The sequence below is a fragment of the Oncorhynchus masou genome, chromosome 15 (assembly GCF_036934945.1).
Source record: "Oncorhynchus masou masou isolate Uvic2021 chromosome 15, UVic_Omas_1.1, whole genome shotgun sequence".
In the NCBI taxonomy this organism is placed as follows: Eukaryota; Metazoa; Chordata; class Actinopteri; order Salmoniformes; family Salmonidae; genus Oncorhynchus; species Oncorhynchus masou.
In genome coordinates, this window is record NC_088226.1 from 28485581 (window position 1) to 28503027 (window position 17447).

The following is a 17447-nucleotide window of genomic DNA, read 5'->3' on the forward strand; positions in this document are numbered from 1 at the left end:
ATGAAGAGGTGACTCTGGGATTCTGGCCATCTCGGCAGAGTTCCTCAGTCCAGTGTCTGTGTTCTTTTGCCCATCTTAATCTTTTCTTTTTATTGGCCAGTATGAGATATAGATTTTTCTTTGCAACTCTACCTAGAAGACCAGAATCCCAGAGTCGCCTCTTCACTGTTGACGTTGAGACTGGTGTTTTGTGGGTACTATTTAATGAAGCTGCCAGTTGAGGACTTGTGAGGCATTCATTCATAATTAAGCTTCCAGTTGAGTACTTGGAAGGCATCTGTTTCTCAAACTAGACAGTCTAATGTACTTGTCCTCTTGCTCAGTTGTGCACCGGGGCCTCCCACTCTTTCTATTCTAGTTAGTGCCCGTTTGCCCTGTTCTGTGAAGGGAGTAGTACACAGCGTTGTACGAGATCTTCAGTTTCATGGCAATTTCTCCCACAACGTGCCATTGGAACACAGGGATGATGTTTGCTGATAATTGGCCTCTGTACGCCTATGTAGATATTCCATAAAACAAAATCAGACGTTTCCAGCTACAATAGTCATTTACAACATTAACAATGTCTACACTGTATTTCTGATAAATCTGATGTTATTTTAATGGACCAAAAATGTGCTTTTCTTTCAAAACAAGGACATTTCTAAGTGACCCCAACCTTTTGAACGGTAGTGTATGTACCCTATCACTTATTTCCTCTACCTTTCTCTCCTCTTCCTCCACCTCTCTTTATCTCCTCCTCCCTATCTTCCAGTAGTTCTGATCTGTGTTCTTATTGGAGGAGAGAAGGTGAAGGGGAAGTGTTATGTGTGAGAAACTCAGCATGCTGAATCTACAGAACACCTCCAGCTGGACTGGGCCAAACAACTGGTACCATCAACCAACACAGCACGGTACAGATAGTGTGTGTGTTTGTGTGACTCGTGGAGTCAGCATAGGGTGAGCTGGAGAATCTTCAACGACTGAGCAGAAACATTGTGTCAACAGCTACAACACACACAGACACACACACACCTACAGAGACAGAGTGCACAAACACAAAACAGTGAAATGTATACGTACATGTGGAGATATGGCGAATGCATAAACGCTTGTTACACTCAGGCAGACAGTAACGGTGGACACACACACACACACACACACACACACAAACACACACTCATTTCACCAAGAAAAGAGCTTCAATTATCCTTCTGTTCTAGAACAATCTCTCTCCCCTTTCCATTAGATGGCTGTGTGGTGGATGACGTGAGTGTGCGGATGGTAGGAGGAGGAGAAGGAGTGCAAAGAGAGAGGGATGAGGCAGAGGACGCACAGCATCACCTCCAGCTGAAGAGAAAGCTCCAGAGGAATCGCACTAGTTTCACCCAGGAGCAGATTGACGCGCTGGAGAAAGGTCTAACCCCAGCCCCAGGCTTCAGTTGAGGCCTGTGGAGATTCAATTAAATTATAGTAATAAACATGGAGGACAAGCTATGTTTAATGCCACGGGCATGTGTGTGTTAATGTGAAACATTGTGGGCTTCTTGACAAAATTTTCTCCACCTTACAGAGTTTGAACGGACACATTACCCAGATGTCTTTGCCAGAGAGAGATTGGCAGCTAAAATCGACCTTCCAGAGGCTCGCATTCAGGTAACCAACAGTTCACTCCGTCTGTTTAACCCTCCGTCTCTTTATTCTTATCCTTTACTCCCCCTAGTGGCCAGCTTAGAGTATGGCAGCTACCAAAGTAGTACCTGAGCAGTTCTCAAACCAGTCCTCTGGGACCACCAGTTTTCATATATTTGTTATATTCCAACAAAAACACACCTGAATGATGACAGGTGTGGTTTTCCAATCGGCGAGCCAAATGGAGGAGGGAGGAGAAGTTGCGCAATCAGAAGAGGTCAGGGGGCGGGACTTCCTGTTCTCAGGCACACGCCCCCCTCAGCACTTCCTTCAACACAGGTGTCTATCACTCTCACCATGGCAACAGCTCAGGTAAGAAACCATTCACTTTTTGAAATATGTTAGTAAGTGTACAAGTGTGTGTTTGTGTGTTAATGTACAGTATGCGTGTATGTGTGTGTATTACTGTATACAATATTATTTTAAAACATTTCTGTGTTTCTTGATGAAGCCTCAATGCACAGTCGCAGTGACAACTCTCTCTCAGGCTACGGCTCTCTCTCAGTCTTCTCCAATATGCAGGTAAATTCAACAAATGTTTATTTTTTTATTGTGCTATGAACCCCATGTCGTTCATTGTTAACATGACCTTAATTTTCAACCAAAACTTTCACTGAATCTTGGTTTTGTCTCATCAGTCCTATCACTGGTTAACAATCTTCTCTCTTTTCTTTTCTCTTCCTGCATGTCCTGTTTCTGTCCCTCTCTCTTCTTCTCTTTGCTCTCTCTCTGTCTCTCCAGTCATTGCCACCCCAGTCCGTTCCTTCTTACCCCTGCATGCTCCCTCCCTCCCCCTCCTCTCCTCCCCCCCCGGCCCGGAAGTTTGACTCCCTCTCTTACCCCTCTCCTCACCTGCCTCCCCCTCACTCTGCCAGCTCCAACACAGGTGAGTCTCTGCAGCATGTGTGCATGTGTGTCTGTGAAGATCTAGTATTTAGTTTAGGTGCCACTTTGCCAACTCATCCTTCTTGTCTTTGTTTCTCTTTCTCTTTGTCTCTCTGTCTCTCTCTGTCTGTCTCCCAGGATATCTCTCTCCTGGTGTGTCGGGTAGTGAGCAGGACTTAGGTCAGTACTGGACCAGACTCCAGTGAGAATAACAAAGTTACGGCATGACACTAGATCACCACCAAACCTGCCAGTATCTGAAGATCCACCTATTCACTGTGACTGTGACAGACTAAGATACGCAAACACCCAATCCGTTACAATCCAAAGCGATTACAATCAGTCATTCTAATAATGACAAAAACTACCAATAAAAGTATCAATGACCTGCAACAGCCAATGACAATCATGGATGGGCCATGGAACCACCAATAACAATCTAGTATGGGCCTGAAGCAGCCGATGACAATCAAGTATTGGTACTGGACTAGTAATTACAATTAAGCTTGATCTCAGCGTACAATGCCATCAAATGATGAAATGGAACTGGATCCCAGCAGATTCACTCACTCTTTCACTCACTCACTCAATCCTTTTGATGTTTGTTCAGATCAAACAGACAATCAAGCATTGAAATGAAATCCCCAATCATAGTCAAGCATGGATTTCATTTAATCAGTGACAGTCCAGCAGGGATTAGTGTAACCAATGACCTAGGAGAGTTGAAGACAATCTAAAACCAATACGAGTGAATAAGGATGTTACTGTGATGCCATATTTGTTCTCCTCTGTCCATTCCTTTCTTTCAATTGGACTTTTGCAATCCTACCCCTTCTAAAATCCTTTCCTTCACCTGTACATTTAGCACTCTGTGTGTGTGTGTGTGTGTGTGTGTGTGTGTGTGTGTGTGTGTGTGTGTGTGTGTGTGTGTGTGTGTGTGTGTGTGTGTGCGCGTGTGTACGTGCAGGCATGAGTGAGTGTTTGTATGTGTGTAGTTGCATTTCGTGTATGTGTGTGTCTTTAAACTGCTCATCATTTTAGTGTATTCTCTTTTTGTGAAGCTGTTTGAACAAAGAAATAAAATCTAAATGTGAAACTAAACAATGCCTGTTATTTAACAGTAATTTATCAGCAATAAGACGGTTAGCTTGATTAATGTAAGAGTTGGAATGTGCATTGCATTTTTTTTTAAATAAATCAATCCAAGTGAATTTACACCACATATACTGTACAAACAGGGAAATAATGGCTGGAAAGAGAGGAATCCTGACGTGGCTTTCTTTCTGAACGCAAAAAGACTTCGGCTAATTTCAATGTGAGAATATTTACCAAATCTTCAGTAACATATTGATCTATGTTAGTGAACCACCCCTCAGAGACTTCTGGTGAAGCTTGTGTATTCTATGGTCTTTAGCTTTTGTTTATTTCTCACTCTGTCACTGAGCAGTAGCATTTCCTGCCTATGTGACTGTGGATTTCCTGTTTTTGTTACTCACATCACCACACCCACTGTAAATAATGCCCTGACTGACTGACAAACTAATTCTCACAAGGACATGAAACATACCCGTACAAACTTGCAAATGCACGCACAAACACACGTATGAATGTGCACACTCATACACACAGGCATGAATGTGCACACACACATGCGCATGTACACACACGCACATACCCAAACTGTGTATATGTATACCGTATACTGTTCTTGTAATCTTGATATTCACAATCAACACAAATACCCAGTCACAGCCATGCCCATATTAGGTCCTATATGCTAACATAATTATTTGTGGGTTTCCGTGGCAATGTTTAAATTTGTGCAATTAGATTCAGAGTTAACGAGGTATGGAGATTCCGAGAGGATGTTGCACGCAAGACACTCTTAACCCCTGCTCGAACAATCACATCCCCACTATCCCCTATGGACTGTCTCTACCTCCTAACCCACCCAACCCATCAACTCAACTTCTATCAGAGAGCACTTATCTACTGTCGGTCTTTGAACATGGCTCTCTGTCTATCACTCTATCACATCTTTCCCATCCTGCTTTCTACTCCCTTCTTCTTGGTCTTGCCCACTCAAACACTTCTCTCACTCTCTCTCTCTCCAGCTAAACTTGACCTCACTTTAAACCCCTTTCAACTTTGAACATACACTCTTGAACTTCACAAGGGTCACTGTGTGTGTTTTGTATTCACTCTCTTATGACATTACCAGAGGACAGGAAGAGTTTCCTTCGTGTAAAAAAGCACTGCTGCCTATCAGGTTTTAGAGTGAGTTCAGTCAAAGTAATAAAAGAAGCATACATCATCTACCCTTATACTGTATGATGGTAATGAACACAGTCCACCAAGAGTTGTTTCTCTAGGGTGAATTTTCAACATTGACATCTAGCCCTCTCTTCACCCCCTCCATCCTTCTCTCACTCATTATCTCTCACTCATTATCTCTCTCTCTAGTCTCTATCACCCCCCCCCCCAGGCTTCCTGTCACAAAGGAAATGCCTCACCCTGCTGGCTGGCTCCCCATTGGTCCTGGCTCAGAGGAGTAGTGATTTGGGGGGAGATAGGGAGGGCAGGACAGGGGGATAGATAGAGGGAGCGGAGATGTAGAGAGGGAAAAGGGCACGAGACAGGGCATTGGGCAGACAAGAAGATGAGTGCCAGGCTAAATTAAAAGGGAGAAAGAGAGACAGGACTTGCTTAATGTGTTCAACATGACGGCGAGGGAATGGCTGTGAAGGCGTAAGCGGTAAGAAGAGCACGACAAGAAGCAAGTCAGGAAACTGTCCATGCAGAGACTTTAGAAAACAACAGAAAGAGAGGGAGAGAGAGTTAGTGAGAGACATAGGCTATCTGGAGAACGAGCTCCATAATGTTTTTGTTAATTACACTGTATTATATCATTGCAGTGGCATTTATTTGTATGTACTAATCAGTATTTGTTTGAATGTACTTTGTTTATGTACTTCTGTTTGTAACTCATATAACCTGAAGGTGGTCAGACTTTTTTCTATCATTCCAGATGGAGCATGGTCTTATCAGCAGTGTTTTCATTATTCCTTCAAACCTGTCTGTCATGTAGTACTCTCTCGCTCTCTGTACAGTCTCTCTCTGTACAGTCTCTCTCTGTACAGCCTCTCTCTGTACAGCCTCTCTCTGTACAGCCTCTCTCTGTACAGCCTCTCTCTGTACAGCCTCTCTCTGTACAGCCTCTCTCTGTACAGCCTCTCTCTGTACAGCCTCTCTCTGTACAGCCTCTCCCAATCCTTGTACCAGTGTCTGATTTTAAGCTGACGCTGGGCAGGGTTTGGGGGGGGCCGTGCTGAGGATTCTGCAACAAATGTGTGTTTGGGTTTTGGGAGGGGGGGGGACATTTCATAAGAGAGAATTTCATAAGACTCTTGATCATCATCATAAACAGCACCACCTTGCTTTTTGTGGTAAACTTCATAATTTGTTAAATATTCATTGGACCTCAAAACGATTCCATGCCATTGATGTTAGATACATGTCATGTATTTATTGATGAGTATATATACAGCCTGTACAGGCTCCTAATAAATAGTACGATACATAATGAAAACTGTGCTGGTTTTTTTATTACTTTTTGATATTTTATAACCTAAAATTGAACTAAATCCAATTAATCAATAGTTCGAAAAATGTTGATTGATCTTTGAATGCACTACTGTAAGGAGATGAGAAACTATTTTCACGCCACTTAGATACAGCTACGACCAGACTTGACTTTTTCCTAGCAGATTGGGAGAATTTACGCAGCAGATTGTGATAATTAACATAGCAGGTTAGGAAATTTAGGTTAAGGTTAAGAAAAGGAGTAGGGTTAGGGTTAGCTCTCCTAACCTGCTACGAAAATCACTTCTGGCCTTAACTGTATCGAAGTGCTGTGAAAAGATTGTGTAGCTCAGGGGTTCCCAAACTTCTTTGGCCCATGACCCCATTTTGATATCTGAAAATTCTCAGGACCCCAACCACATCAAAAAAAATTCTGTAATTAACAGCCAATGTTTACTTTTTCATTTGGGGCTATGGGAGTCAATTGGAAAACATTCTAATATTATTTCTGATCGTCTTCTCAACTCACCTTCACATACCTTTAATGTGTAGCTATAAAAGTAAATTGGAAATTAGTCTTGACATAATCTTATCTCACCACCACTAATTAGATGGGTATGCGTGACGCATAAGTCAGTCTCAAAAGTCAGGGGGCGTGGTCAACAGTGCGCACCTCATCTCTGCTGTCACATCCAAACTGGATCGATATTTGGTTTTAATGCAGACTAGAGCACTGATGGTGACGTCAGTGATCTTCAGGTCGGAAAGCCGGAGCTCTAGAAAGAGGCCCGAGATCCCGAGTTGGAATGACCATTCAAAATGATTATTCTCAGTCTGAGATTTTTTTTTCGAGATCCCAGTTGTCTTAAAAACACTGAAGTCGGAAGTCTGAGATTTCCAAGTTCCCAGTTGTTTTGTACGCGGCATTATTGCTCAGAGGGAGACGGCATGGTATTTCCTTTGAGACAGGAACATAGGCTGCAGTTCAAACTCATAAAATACACACCCTCATCCACTTTACCCTCGCCTCATGTCCTTGGGGAATCCCTGTCACCATCTTGGATGGAGGTCCAAATGATGAGCAAAGCAAGGGAAGTTTTCAACGTTAACGTAAACCTCTCAGTTTTCAACATAAACTCCCCATAATTCAATTTGCGATGATTGTACATTTGCTAAGGAAAGTCAGCCAAAATGTAAAAACAACATCAACGGAGAAGTCAGCATACATGTTTAAGTAAAAATGAATGTAAAAAGGTTAGAAATTGTGCTACTAATGCACATGACGGCACAAACACGTCTTCCTAAAAGTAATTATGTTTTTGTTTGGTTAGCTTTTGGAAATTGTAGAAATAAAAAAATGTTCCTTCTTCAGGAGTTCCAGCTAGGCATGCTAACGTAATTTAGCAAATTAATTTGCTAGCTATCATACAGTAGGCCTATTAATAATTATACAGTTAATATAAGTAGACATGCAATCATAATTGACTGGAGCACATATAAAGGACCCACAAGCTACCGGTGGCAGAAAACACAATCATCGCGGGATGAACGAGTGACAAATTTCCAGGTAAGGGGGGTCCATTTAAAAACCATTCCTTCCTCCCTCGCCCTGCAAGTGTATACTCGTCAGACATCATGATACGTCATCAGAACTTAATTTGAGGGCAGAGGGTCCTACGTGTGCCTTTTAAGTGTTTGGACTGCAACCAAAAACTCTTCCGTAGTGACCCGTGAATGTATTCGGTCACATGACAGCTCGATCAGATGTTCGATTTCCCTTACCCACATATCAACTGAGCCAGGATCACAGTCAAATGGATTGGGCAGTAGGTCCCAAAGTGCTCTTCCAAGCGTTGGAGTTGAGCAGTCATCAGTCGTGTGGGACACTTGTGGGACACAAAAATAACATTGTCATGCTCTGATCCCATATCTCCACCTAGTTTTGTGAACATGCGTGCGTGCAGTTTATGTGGTTTGATGTAGTTTACAGTCAAAGTTACCTGCTGCAGTATGTCTCCGAGGTCTGTGCTTAGCTCTTCTGCCGCCAGTAGCGCTCTGTGTATCATACAATGCGTCCATATGGCAGAGAGAGTAATAGATGGAGCCCCGTCTATGCAAAAGCCCACCATTCGATCCCCTGGAATCTGGTTCTCGTCAATATATCCACGCAGCACACATCTAGTGTTGTTCCATACTCGGGATTTGTGAGACAGAACAATATGTCCTCATGAATAGCATCCCCGGACATGTACAGTAAACAAAAGTCAATACATGGGCATCTTGGTCCTCACAGCTAACGTCCATTTGTTGAGCATAAACTTCACCTTCAGTCAGAGTTTCCTCTTGATTGCTAGTAACAGCATAAATTATTTGTTCAACAGTGTTATCTGACGAAGGTATTGATTTGAGATCCTGTACCTCTGCCTCCCCACACATCGTTTTCACCATATCAATTGTGGCCAGTAATATCAAAGTGATAAGGAAATGTGTTTTAATAAATGATTAGAATGTTACAGTCCTGAAACAATAGGTCTGATACCATGTGATTGTATGAAATTAATTTGAATCATTAGATTATTATAATACATGTGTGTAAGTGTTAGACTCATTCAAGCCTTTTTCCATGATCTAAGGGTGCTCTGGTTGAATTTGATCTTCTAGATAAATTCGTTTAAAAAAATCTTCAGGATTTTAAAAAGTCTCCTGCAAACCTATTTTCATACCAGGCGACCCCCCATAGTTTGGGAACTGCTGTCACGGCTTTCTTCCTGGGAAGGAGAGGCAGACCAAAACGCAGCGTGGTTGAAGTTCATGGTTCTTTAATAAGAGACACTTAACATGAACAAACTACAAAACAATAAACGTGAACCAAAACAGTCCTAACTGGTGCATAAAACACAAAGACAGGAAACAATCACCAACAAAAATACCCAAAGAATATGGCTGCCTAAATATGGTTCCCAATCAGAGACAACAATAAACACCTGCCTCTGATTGAGAACCAATCTAGGCAACCATAGACTTACCTAGACACCTAAACTGAACACAACCCCATAAATCTACAAAAAAACCTAGACAAGACAAAACACATAAATCACCCATATCACACCCTGGCCTAACAAAAATAATAAAGAAAACAAAGATAACTAAGGCCAGGGCGTGACAACTGCTGGTGGAACTGGATCGAAGTGCCATCTTTTAAGCCGTTGTTTGCCGGAATTGTAAAAGGTATGGACATGTACCAAGTGTGTGCCAAAGAAACCTGTTTATATGTTGTTGAAGAATCTGAGGGTGTACGATGTTGTAATTGTGATGGCAGCCACATTCCCAAATCCCCGAAGTGCCCGGTTAGGGTAAAGTAGTATGAAGTGACAAGCGTCAGGACTATACAGCAGGTCTCCTACACGTTGGCACATGAAATAGTTGAAGGAACAAAGGGAGCTGAAGAAGTGGCGGTGGATGCTCTGCAGACTGTGGAGATTCAGAATGTTGTTCAACAGTTGAGGGAAACTGAAATGCTGATTGTGAAGGTGGATTTTATGGTCTTTATTGCACATGTGATTAATTGTACTGTTCAAACTAACAAAAAGTCCAAGAAACCGGACATAATACTGCCTTACCAAGCAAAAAGGCAGTAACTGCTCATATCGTGGAACTGAGAAAAACTGCTTTTATTTACTTTGGTTTCACACTAACTTATTGCAGTTACTGCTAATATGACCCCCATGTTCTCTAAAACACAATACGAGGCAGGATACTTGTCCATATGATTAAGCATGTATTTAATGAAGCAAAAAAGACATAATTTTTGGCCAAATGAGGAGTTACTGCCTTTTTACTTGGTAGGGCAGAATAGTATCTGCGGCTGAAAGGTTTTTGGGTTTCCAGTAATTTTCCGAAGATGCTCTTCCTTTTCAGGCCCCACAGCCGGTAGTGGATGTGCGTTGGCAGTTTAATCTGAATAAATGAGTACATTGAGTTTAGTTTGGTTTATTTAGTTTAGTTTTATTTGGTTAATTATTTGGGCTGATATACAGCCAAAACAGTAGGTGGCGGCATGCACTTATAGCATTTATTTGCGAACCGCAGTACTATAAAAGAAGACCCCGTACAGTAGGTGGCAGCAATACACCAATAGGTGTAGTCTGCCATAAAACTTTAAAGAAGAAAAAAAGAGTGGACATGTGCAGCTGTTATGTTTGGTAGAAGCGGATATGGTGCTTGAACCTCATGGCGGTGAAAATAAGGATGAATGGACTTTGGTCCAGAAGAACGGAAAAAAAGGTAAATTGTTGTGGGAAATAATGTGTAGTTCTGATCACACCCCATTGTATCTGGTAGGAGTCAACGGATATGCCTGTCACGAGATGGATTGGTAGATAAGTGGGTGGCGGGACTGGTGTGATCATATGCGCCTGCAGTGAGTTAGCTAATAACTGGGGATTGGCTGTCATTTCCTTTAAAAGCTCTGCGTTTTGTGTTGTTCGGTGCTGAGAGTTGAGAATTACTTTCCGTGTCTATGTCTTGGGCCTCCAGTGGCGCAGTCTAAGGCACTGCATCACAGTTCTTGAGGCGTCACTACAATCCCAGGCTGTCACACAACCGGCTGTGACCGGGAGTCCCATAGGGCTGAGAGGCGCGGTTTGGCGGGTCATGTTTCAGAGGATGCATGACTCGACCTTCGCCTCTCCCGAGCCCGTTGTGGAGTTGCAGCGATGAGATAAGTTCGTAATTGGATCGCAATTGGATATCACGAAACTGGGGAGAAAAAGGGGGTACAAATGTCTGTTTGCTGTGATTGCACTGGACCCGTGTCTGCGGGACGAGAAGTCTTACCAGCTAATTTGAGTGAGCAAGTGGCCGGCTGCACTGATGATGAACAGGGACTTGTGGAGCTGATTGGTGATCTGAGAGCAGAGGACTGAGAGAGGCATGGTACAAACGCAAATCTAGGAGCTTTAGCCATCGGTGACATCGCCAAGCAGTCTCAGACCGTCCGCGTTCTAGGACAGGAAGCTGTGCGGATCTGGATTTCGCTAGACTGACGCGTTTACCATTTTATTGTTGTGGGGATATGGTTCTCATCAGGCCCTAGAAATCCAGAACCTATCCCCACCCTGTATATGTTGTCTTGTCTGTCTTTCCCCCTCCCTATTTTGTCCTTTAGAGAGGTTGGCAGAGTAGAGTAGGGCCAGGGTTGGGTCCCATATTGCGTGCAGCACCAGAGTGAGATTGTAGTGCATTTCACCATATTGTTTGCAGTGTCTTCCCTTAGAATAACTACCTTGTTGTAGTGCCATATCAGAATAATTCAGTGTGCATTGGAGTGAGATTCTTTGTGCCTTTCACCATATTGTTGCAGTGCCATATCATGCCTGATACTTACCTGAGGGAGTCCCGGGGAGTGTAACGTTCATGAGGGGAGTCCCTTCTGTGTCGACACAGTCTGGGAAATCGTGGGAGGTGGGGAAACAGGGTACAATCCATGTTAATTAACCTATGAATTGAAAATCAAGAACATACAGTGCCTTGCGAAAGTATTCGGCCCCCTTGAACTTTGCGACCTTTTGCCACATTTCAGGCTTCAAACATAAAGATATAAAACTGTATTTTTTTGTGAAGAATCAACAACAAGTGAGACACAATCATGAAGTGGAACAACGTTTATTGGATATTTCAAACTTTTTTAACAAATCAAAAACTGAAAAATTGGGCGTGCAAAATTATTCAGCCCCTTTACTTTCAGTGCAGCAAACTCTCTCCAGAAGTTCAGTGAGGATCTCTGAATGATCCAATGTTGACCTAAATGACTAATGATGATAAATACAATCCACCTGTGTGTAATCAAGTCTCCGTATAAATGCACCTGCACTGTGATAGTCTCAGAGGTCCGTTAAAAGCGCAGAGAGCATCATGAAGAACAAGGAACACACCAGGCAGGTCCGAGATACTGTTGTGAAGAAGTTTAAAGCCGGATTTGGATGCAAAAAGATTTCCCAAGCTTTAAACATCCCAAGGAGCACTGTGCAAGCGATAATATTGAAATGGAAGGAGTATCAGACCACTGCAAATCTACCAAGACCTGGCCGTCCCTCTAAACTTTCAGCTCATACAAGGAGAAGACTGATCAGAGATGCAGCCAAGAGGCCCATGATCACTCTGGATGAACTGCAGAGATCTACAGCTGAGGTGGGAGAAGAAAGACATTTCTTAAAGATATCCATAAAAAGTGTTGTTTAAAGTTTGCCACAAGCCACCTGGAAGACACACCAAACATCTGGAAGAAGGTGCTCTGGTCAGATGAAACCAAAATTGAACTTTTTGGCAACAATGCAAAACGTTATGTTTGGTGTAAAAGCAACACAGCTCATCACCCTGAACACACCATCCCCCCACTGTCAAACATGGTGGTGGCAGCATCATGGTTTGGGCCTGCTTTTCTTCAGCAGGGACAGGGAAGATGGTTAAAATTGATGGGAAGATGGATGGAGCCAAATACAGGACCATTCTGGAAGAAAACCTGATGGAGTCTGCAAAAGACCTGAGACTGGGACGGAGATTTGTCTTCCAACAAGACAATGATCCAAAACATAAAGCAAAATCTACAATGGAATGGTTCAAAAATAAACATATCCAGGTGTTAGAATAGCCAAGTCAAAGTCCAGACCTGAATCCAATCGAGAATCTGTGGAAAGAACTGAAAACTGCTGTTCACAAATGCTCTCCATCCAACCTCACTGAGCTCGAGCTGTTTTGCAAGGAGGAATGGGAAAAAAATTCGGTCTCTCGATGTGCAAAACTGATAGAGACATACCCCAAGCGACTTACAGCTGTAATCGCAGCAAAAGGTGGCGCTACAAAGTATTAACTTATGGGGGCTGAATAATTTTGCACGCCAATTTTTCAGTTTTTGATTTGTTAAAAAAGTTTGAAATATCCAATAAATGTCGTTCCACTTCATGATTGTGTCCCACTTGTTGTTTATTCTTCACAAAAAATACAGTTTTATATCTTTATGTTTGAAGCCTGAAATGTGGCAAAAGGTCGCAAAGTTCAAGGGGGCCGAATACTTTCGCAAGGCACTGTACCTTGTGCATACTTACCTGTCCTGGTCTTCTGTCTTGGGATTGTGTGCTGGAGAACATTAAATTCTGTGTTGGGTGGGGTTAAAAGGGGTTCACACTAAACTGTGACATGCCCGACTTGTGGAACTCGTTCGAAACATCCAAAATAGAGAAAACATTGGGTAAAGTAGAATCAGTGAAGATCACGAGAAGTAGGCTTGTTCTGGTTTCTGCGGATCAGGGAAAAAAGGGTGTTGGATATCAGTTGAGTTGATGGATGTGTATCATGCGTTGAGCTACGGCGCAGGGCACCTGTCAATGGAGAAATGTCGGGAGTCTCGGATGATGTTGACATTACTCTATTAATGAACATTCCAGGAGTGGTTGATATGTGTGGGATGAATCATATGGTTAACAGCAGGAAGGAGAAGAGTTGGTCTGTTCTAGTGTTTTTTGTTATGTGGAGTCTCATCTTACTCTAGTGCAGCTGGGATGTGTGTACTATTCTGTCAAAGATTTTGTAAACAGACTTTAGAATGTTCTTGCTGTAAAATATTTGGAGATGCAAGAAGTGACTGCACACGAGAGAAGCTGAGATGTGGGAAAGATCACTATGAAGGAGATGTTGTATGTTTAGTAGAAGAGAATAGCCAAGAAGCTAAATGTAACTGTGGTGAAGAGCACTCACTCAAATCAAACATTATTTGTCATATGCGCCAAATACAACAATACAATGTGAAATGCTTACTTACGAGCCCTTAACCAACAGTTCAGTTCAAGAAAGAGTTATCGCAATTCTGAGGGCATGCAGTGAAATGTTTGCTTAGCACTGCAATGCAAGTTACAGGTGGGAAATTGAATTATTCATCGGAATGGCTGGAATGGAATCAATAGAACGGGGTCAACCGTGGTTCTTATTTTTGATGTGTTTTTTTACCAAATAAACTATTGTAAAAAAATTATAAAAAAGTAACACAAAATAACAATAACGAGGCTATATACAGGGGGTACCGGTACCGAGTAAATGTGCAGGGGTACAGGTTAGTCAAGGTAATTTGTACATGTAGGTAGGGGTGAAGTGACTATGCATAGATAAAAAACAGTGCAATCCTTGGAGTACCCTATAAGGGTGAAAGAGTGAGGTTGCCAAAATCAAGGCAGGAGAAAGTTCTATGCGGAGGCTGTCAAAAGGGTAGAAAGATTGAGTATCTCTGAAGATCCGGTGGTAGTGAAAACCGGGAGGCCTACACTGCAGCCTGAGTATCACCAGCTCCCTGTGCAAATGGGCCCTAGACTTCCTGATGTGCGGTCCCCAGGTGGTAAAGGTAGGCAATATTACCTCCTCAATACTACAAGGGCCCCACAAAGGTGCGTCCTCAGTCCTCCACTATACACCCTGTATACCCACAACTGCGTGGCCTCACACACAGTTCCAACTCCATCAGCAAGTTCGCTAACAACACGACAGTAGTAGGCCTGATTACCAACAACGATGATATGGCCTACAGAGAGGAGGAAGACACTCTGACGGCGTGGTGCCAGGTAAACAGCCTCACTCTCAACATCAGTAAAATAAAGGAGCTGATTGTGGACTTCAGGAGGAACCAGGAGCACCATCGATACTGTTGGGCTGCATCACAGCCTGGTAAGGCAACTTCACCGCTGCTGACAGAGGGCAGTATGCTCAGCCAAATGCACCATTGGGTGAACACTGCCTGTCCCCCTAGACACCTACAACACCAGGTGTCACAGGAAGGCCAAGAAGATCATCAAGGACCTCCGCCACCTGAGCCACGGCCTGTTCTCCCCGCTTTCATCACTCAGATTCGGGCAGTATAGGAGCAACATGGCAAAAGCTGTCAGACCAGCCAATAGATATTTTTTGGAACGTAAACAATAAAACTCATCTACAAGTGGCCCCACTCTACATCTGGCTAGCTAGCTGCACCAGAGAACTCAACATATCAAGTGCATGTTACAAGCAGAAACAAAGTTTACTTATAAAGACTGAAAAGCTGGGTTACTTGTAGTCTAGTCAGTGTATGGAGAAGTCGGAGGAGAGCTAGCTAGCCAGACACTTCAGAGAACTTGTACTACTTGGCCTAGGTATTGGTGAGAAGCAACTGGCATAAGGGGAGCTGTGCAGCGAACACCTTAGCCTCCTTGTATGACCTGCATAGACAGTGGGACAACTTTTTTATTTGTCTTAAATGATAGAATGAATGCATCATCTAGCTGAGATCTGTAAAGTTCTCTTTCAAAGTTGATTCTCTTGACGGGACCAGGGAGGGAATGCAATAGCTCTAAATAGGGTAGCCTGAATATTATTCCCTTGCAAACATTTTCAGATTAAAAACAGTGAAATAATGCACTTTGTCATTGATCCATATTTTATGTGTTTGAAATACTGACAGCTGTTATGTAAAACGATCAATCTCTGAATAAGACACCCATCCATATTCACATTTTCTCAAGAAATAAATCTTACCACACTTTTCCCAGAGACAAAAATACCATTTGGAGTATCAAGAAATACGTAATTCATTTCATATTTGGCTACATGTGAGATGTTATAGGCCTGTCAGTGTCCAGATTTTAGTTAGTATTCCATTTAATCCATCTCAAGTTTAAAGTTATAATTTTAGCTCTCATTTCAGCTCTCTCAGCTTGGAAAATTCCAGAAAATTATGTTATGGCTTTAGAAGCTTCTCATAGGCTAATTGATATAATTTGAGTCAATTGGAGGTGTACCTACAGATGTATTTCAAGGCCTACCTTCAAACTCAGTGCCTCTTTGCTTAACATCACGGGGAAAAAATTGTAGACCTCCACAAGTCTGGTTCATCCTTGGGGGCAATTTCCAAACGCCTGAAGGTACCACGTTCATCTACACAAACAATAGTACGCAAGTATAAACACTATGGGACCATGCAGCCATCATACCACTCAGGAAGGAGACACATTCTGTCTCCTAGAGATGAAGGTACTTTGGTGCGGAATGTGCATATTAATCCCAGAACAACAGCAAAGGACCTTGTGAAGATGCTGGAGGAAACAGGTACAAAAGTATCTATATCCACAGTAAAATGAGTCCTATATCGACATAACCTGAAAGGCGGCTCTGCAAGGAAGAAGCCACTGCTCCAAAACCGCCAGAAAAAAGCCAGACTACAGTTTGCAACTGCACATGGGGACAAATATCGTACTTTTTGGACAAATGTCCTCTGATGAAACAAAAATGTATGTAACTTTTTGGCTATAATGCCCGTCGTTATGTTTAGAGGAAAAAGGGGGAGGCTTGCAAGCCGAAGAACACCATCCCAACTGTGAAACACGGGGGTGGCAGCATCATGTTGTGGGGGTGGCAGCATCATGTTGTGGGGGTGCTTTGCTGCAGGATGGACTGGTGTACTTCACAAAATAGATGGCATCATGAGGAACAAAAATTATGTGGATATATTGAAGCAACATCTCAAGACATCAGTTAGGAAGTTGAAGCTTGGTCGCAAATGGGTCTTCCAAAGGACAATGACCCCAAGCATACTTCCAAAGTTGTTGCAAAATGGCTTAAGGACAACAAAGTCAAGGTATTGGAGTGGCCATCACAAAGCCCTGACCTCAATCCTATAGAACATTTGTGGGCAGAACTGAAAAAGCGTGTGCGAGCAAGGAGGCCTACAAACCTGACTCAGTTACACCAGCTCTGCCAGGAGGAATGGGCCAAAATTCACCCCCCTTATTGTGGGAAGCTTGTGGAAGGCTAGCCGAAACGTTTGACCCAAGTTAAACCATTTAAAGGCAATGCTACCAAATACTAATTGAGTGTATGTAAACTTCTGACCCACTGGGAATGTGATGAAAGAAATAAAAGCTGAAATAAATCATTCTCTCTACTATTATTCTGACACTTAAAATGAAGTGGTGATCCTAACTGACCTAAAACAGGGATTATTTATTTATTTTTTAGGATTAAATGTCAGGAATTGTAAAAAAAAAAATCATTTTAAATGTATTTGGCTAAGGTGTATATAAACTTCCGACTTCAACTGAATACAGTTTATAGCATTCTGAATGTTTTATATAATAATTGAAATTGAAAAACTCAGTGTTGAATCAAGTGTAGTTTTTTGTGCCATGAATTTGGTACATCGAAAATGTCCTCCCATTCCTCCCAGCTGTCCTCAGATGAAACTGGTATATTTTTCTATTTATGCCAGTTCCTTTTAGCCAATTTGTATATTTAAT

At 42.5% G+C, this 17447-nt stretch overlaps 1 protein-coding gene across 1 annotated transcript; it reads left to right on the forward strand.

The window, feature by feature from the left end:
• Positions 1–763: 763 nt before the first annotated feature.
• LOC135555075 (paired box protein Pax-6-like) lies at positions 764–3477 on the forward strand. The gene is made up of 7 exons (XM_064987445.1): positions 764–902; positions 1229–1396; positions 1553–1635; positions 1827–1983; positions 2123–2193; positions 2413–2557; positions 2695–3477. The coding sequence occupies exons 1-7, from the start codon at positions 806–808 to the stop codon at positions 2760–2762; spliced, it is 789 nt and encodes a 262-aa protein (XP_064843517.1). The 5' UTR covers positions 764–805; the 3' UTR covers positions 2763–3477.
• The last annotated feature ends 13970 nt before the right edge of the window (positions 3478–17447 follow it).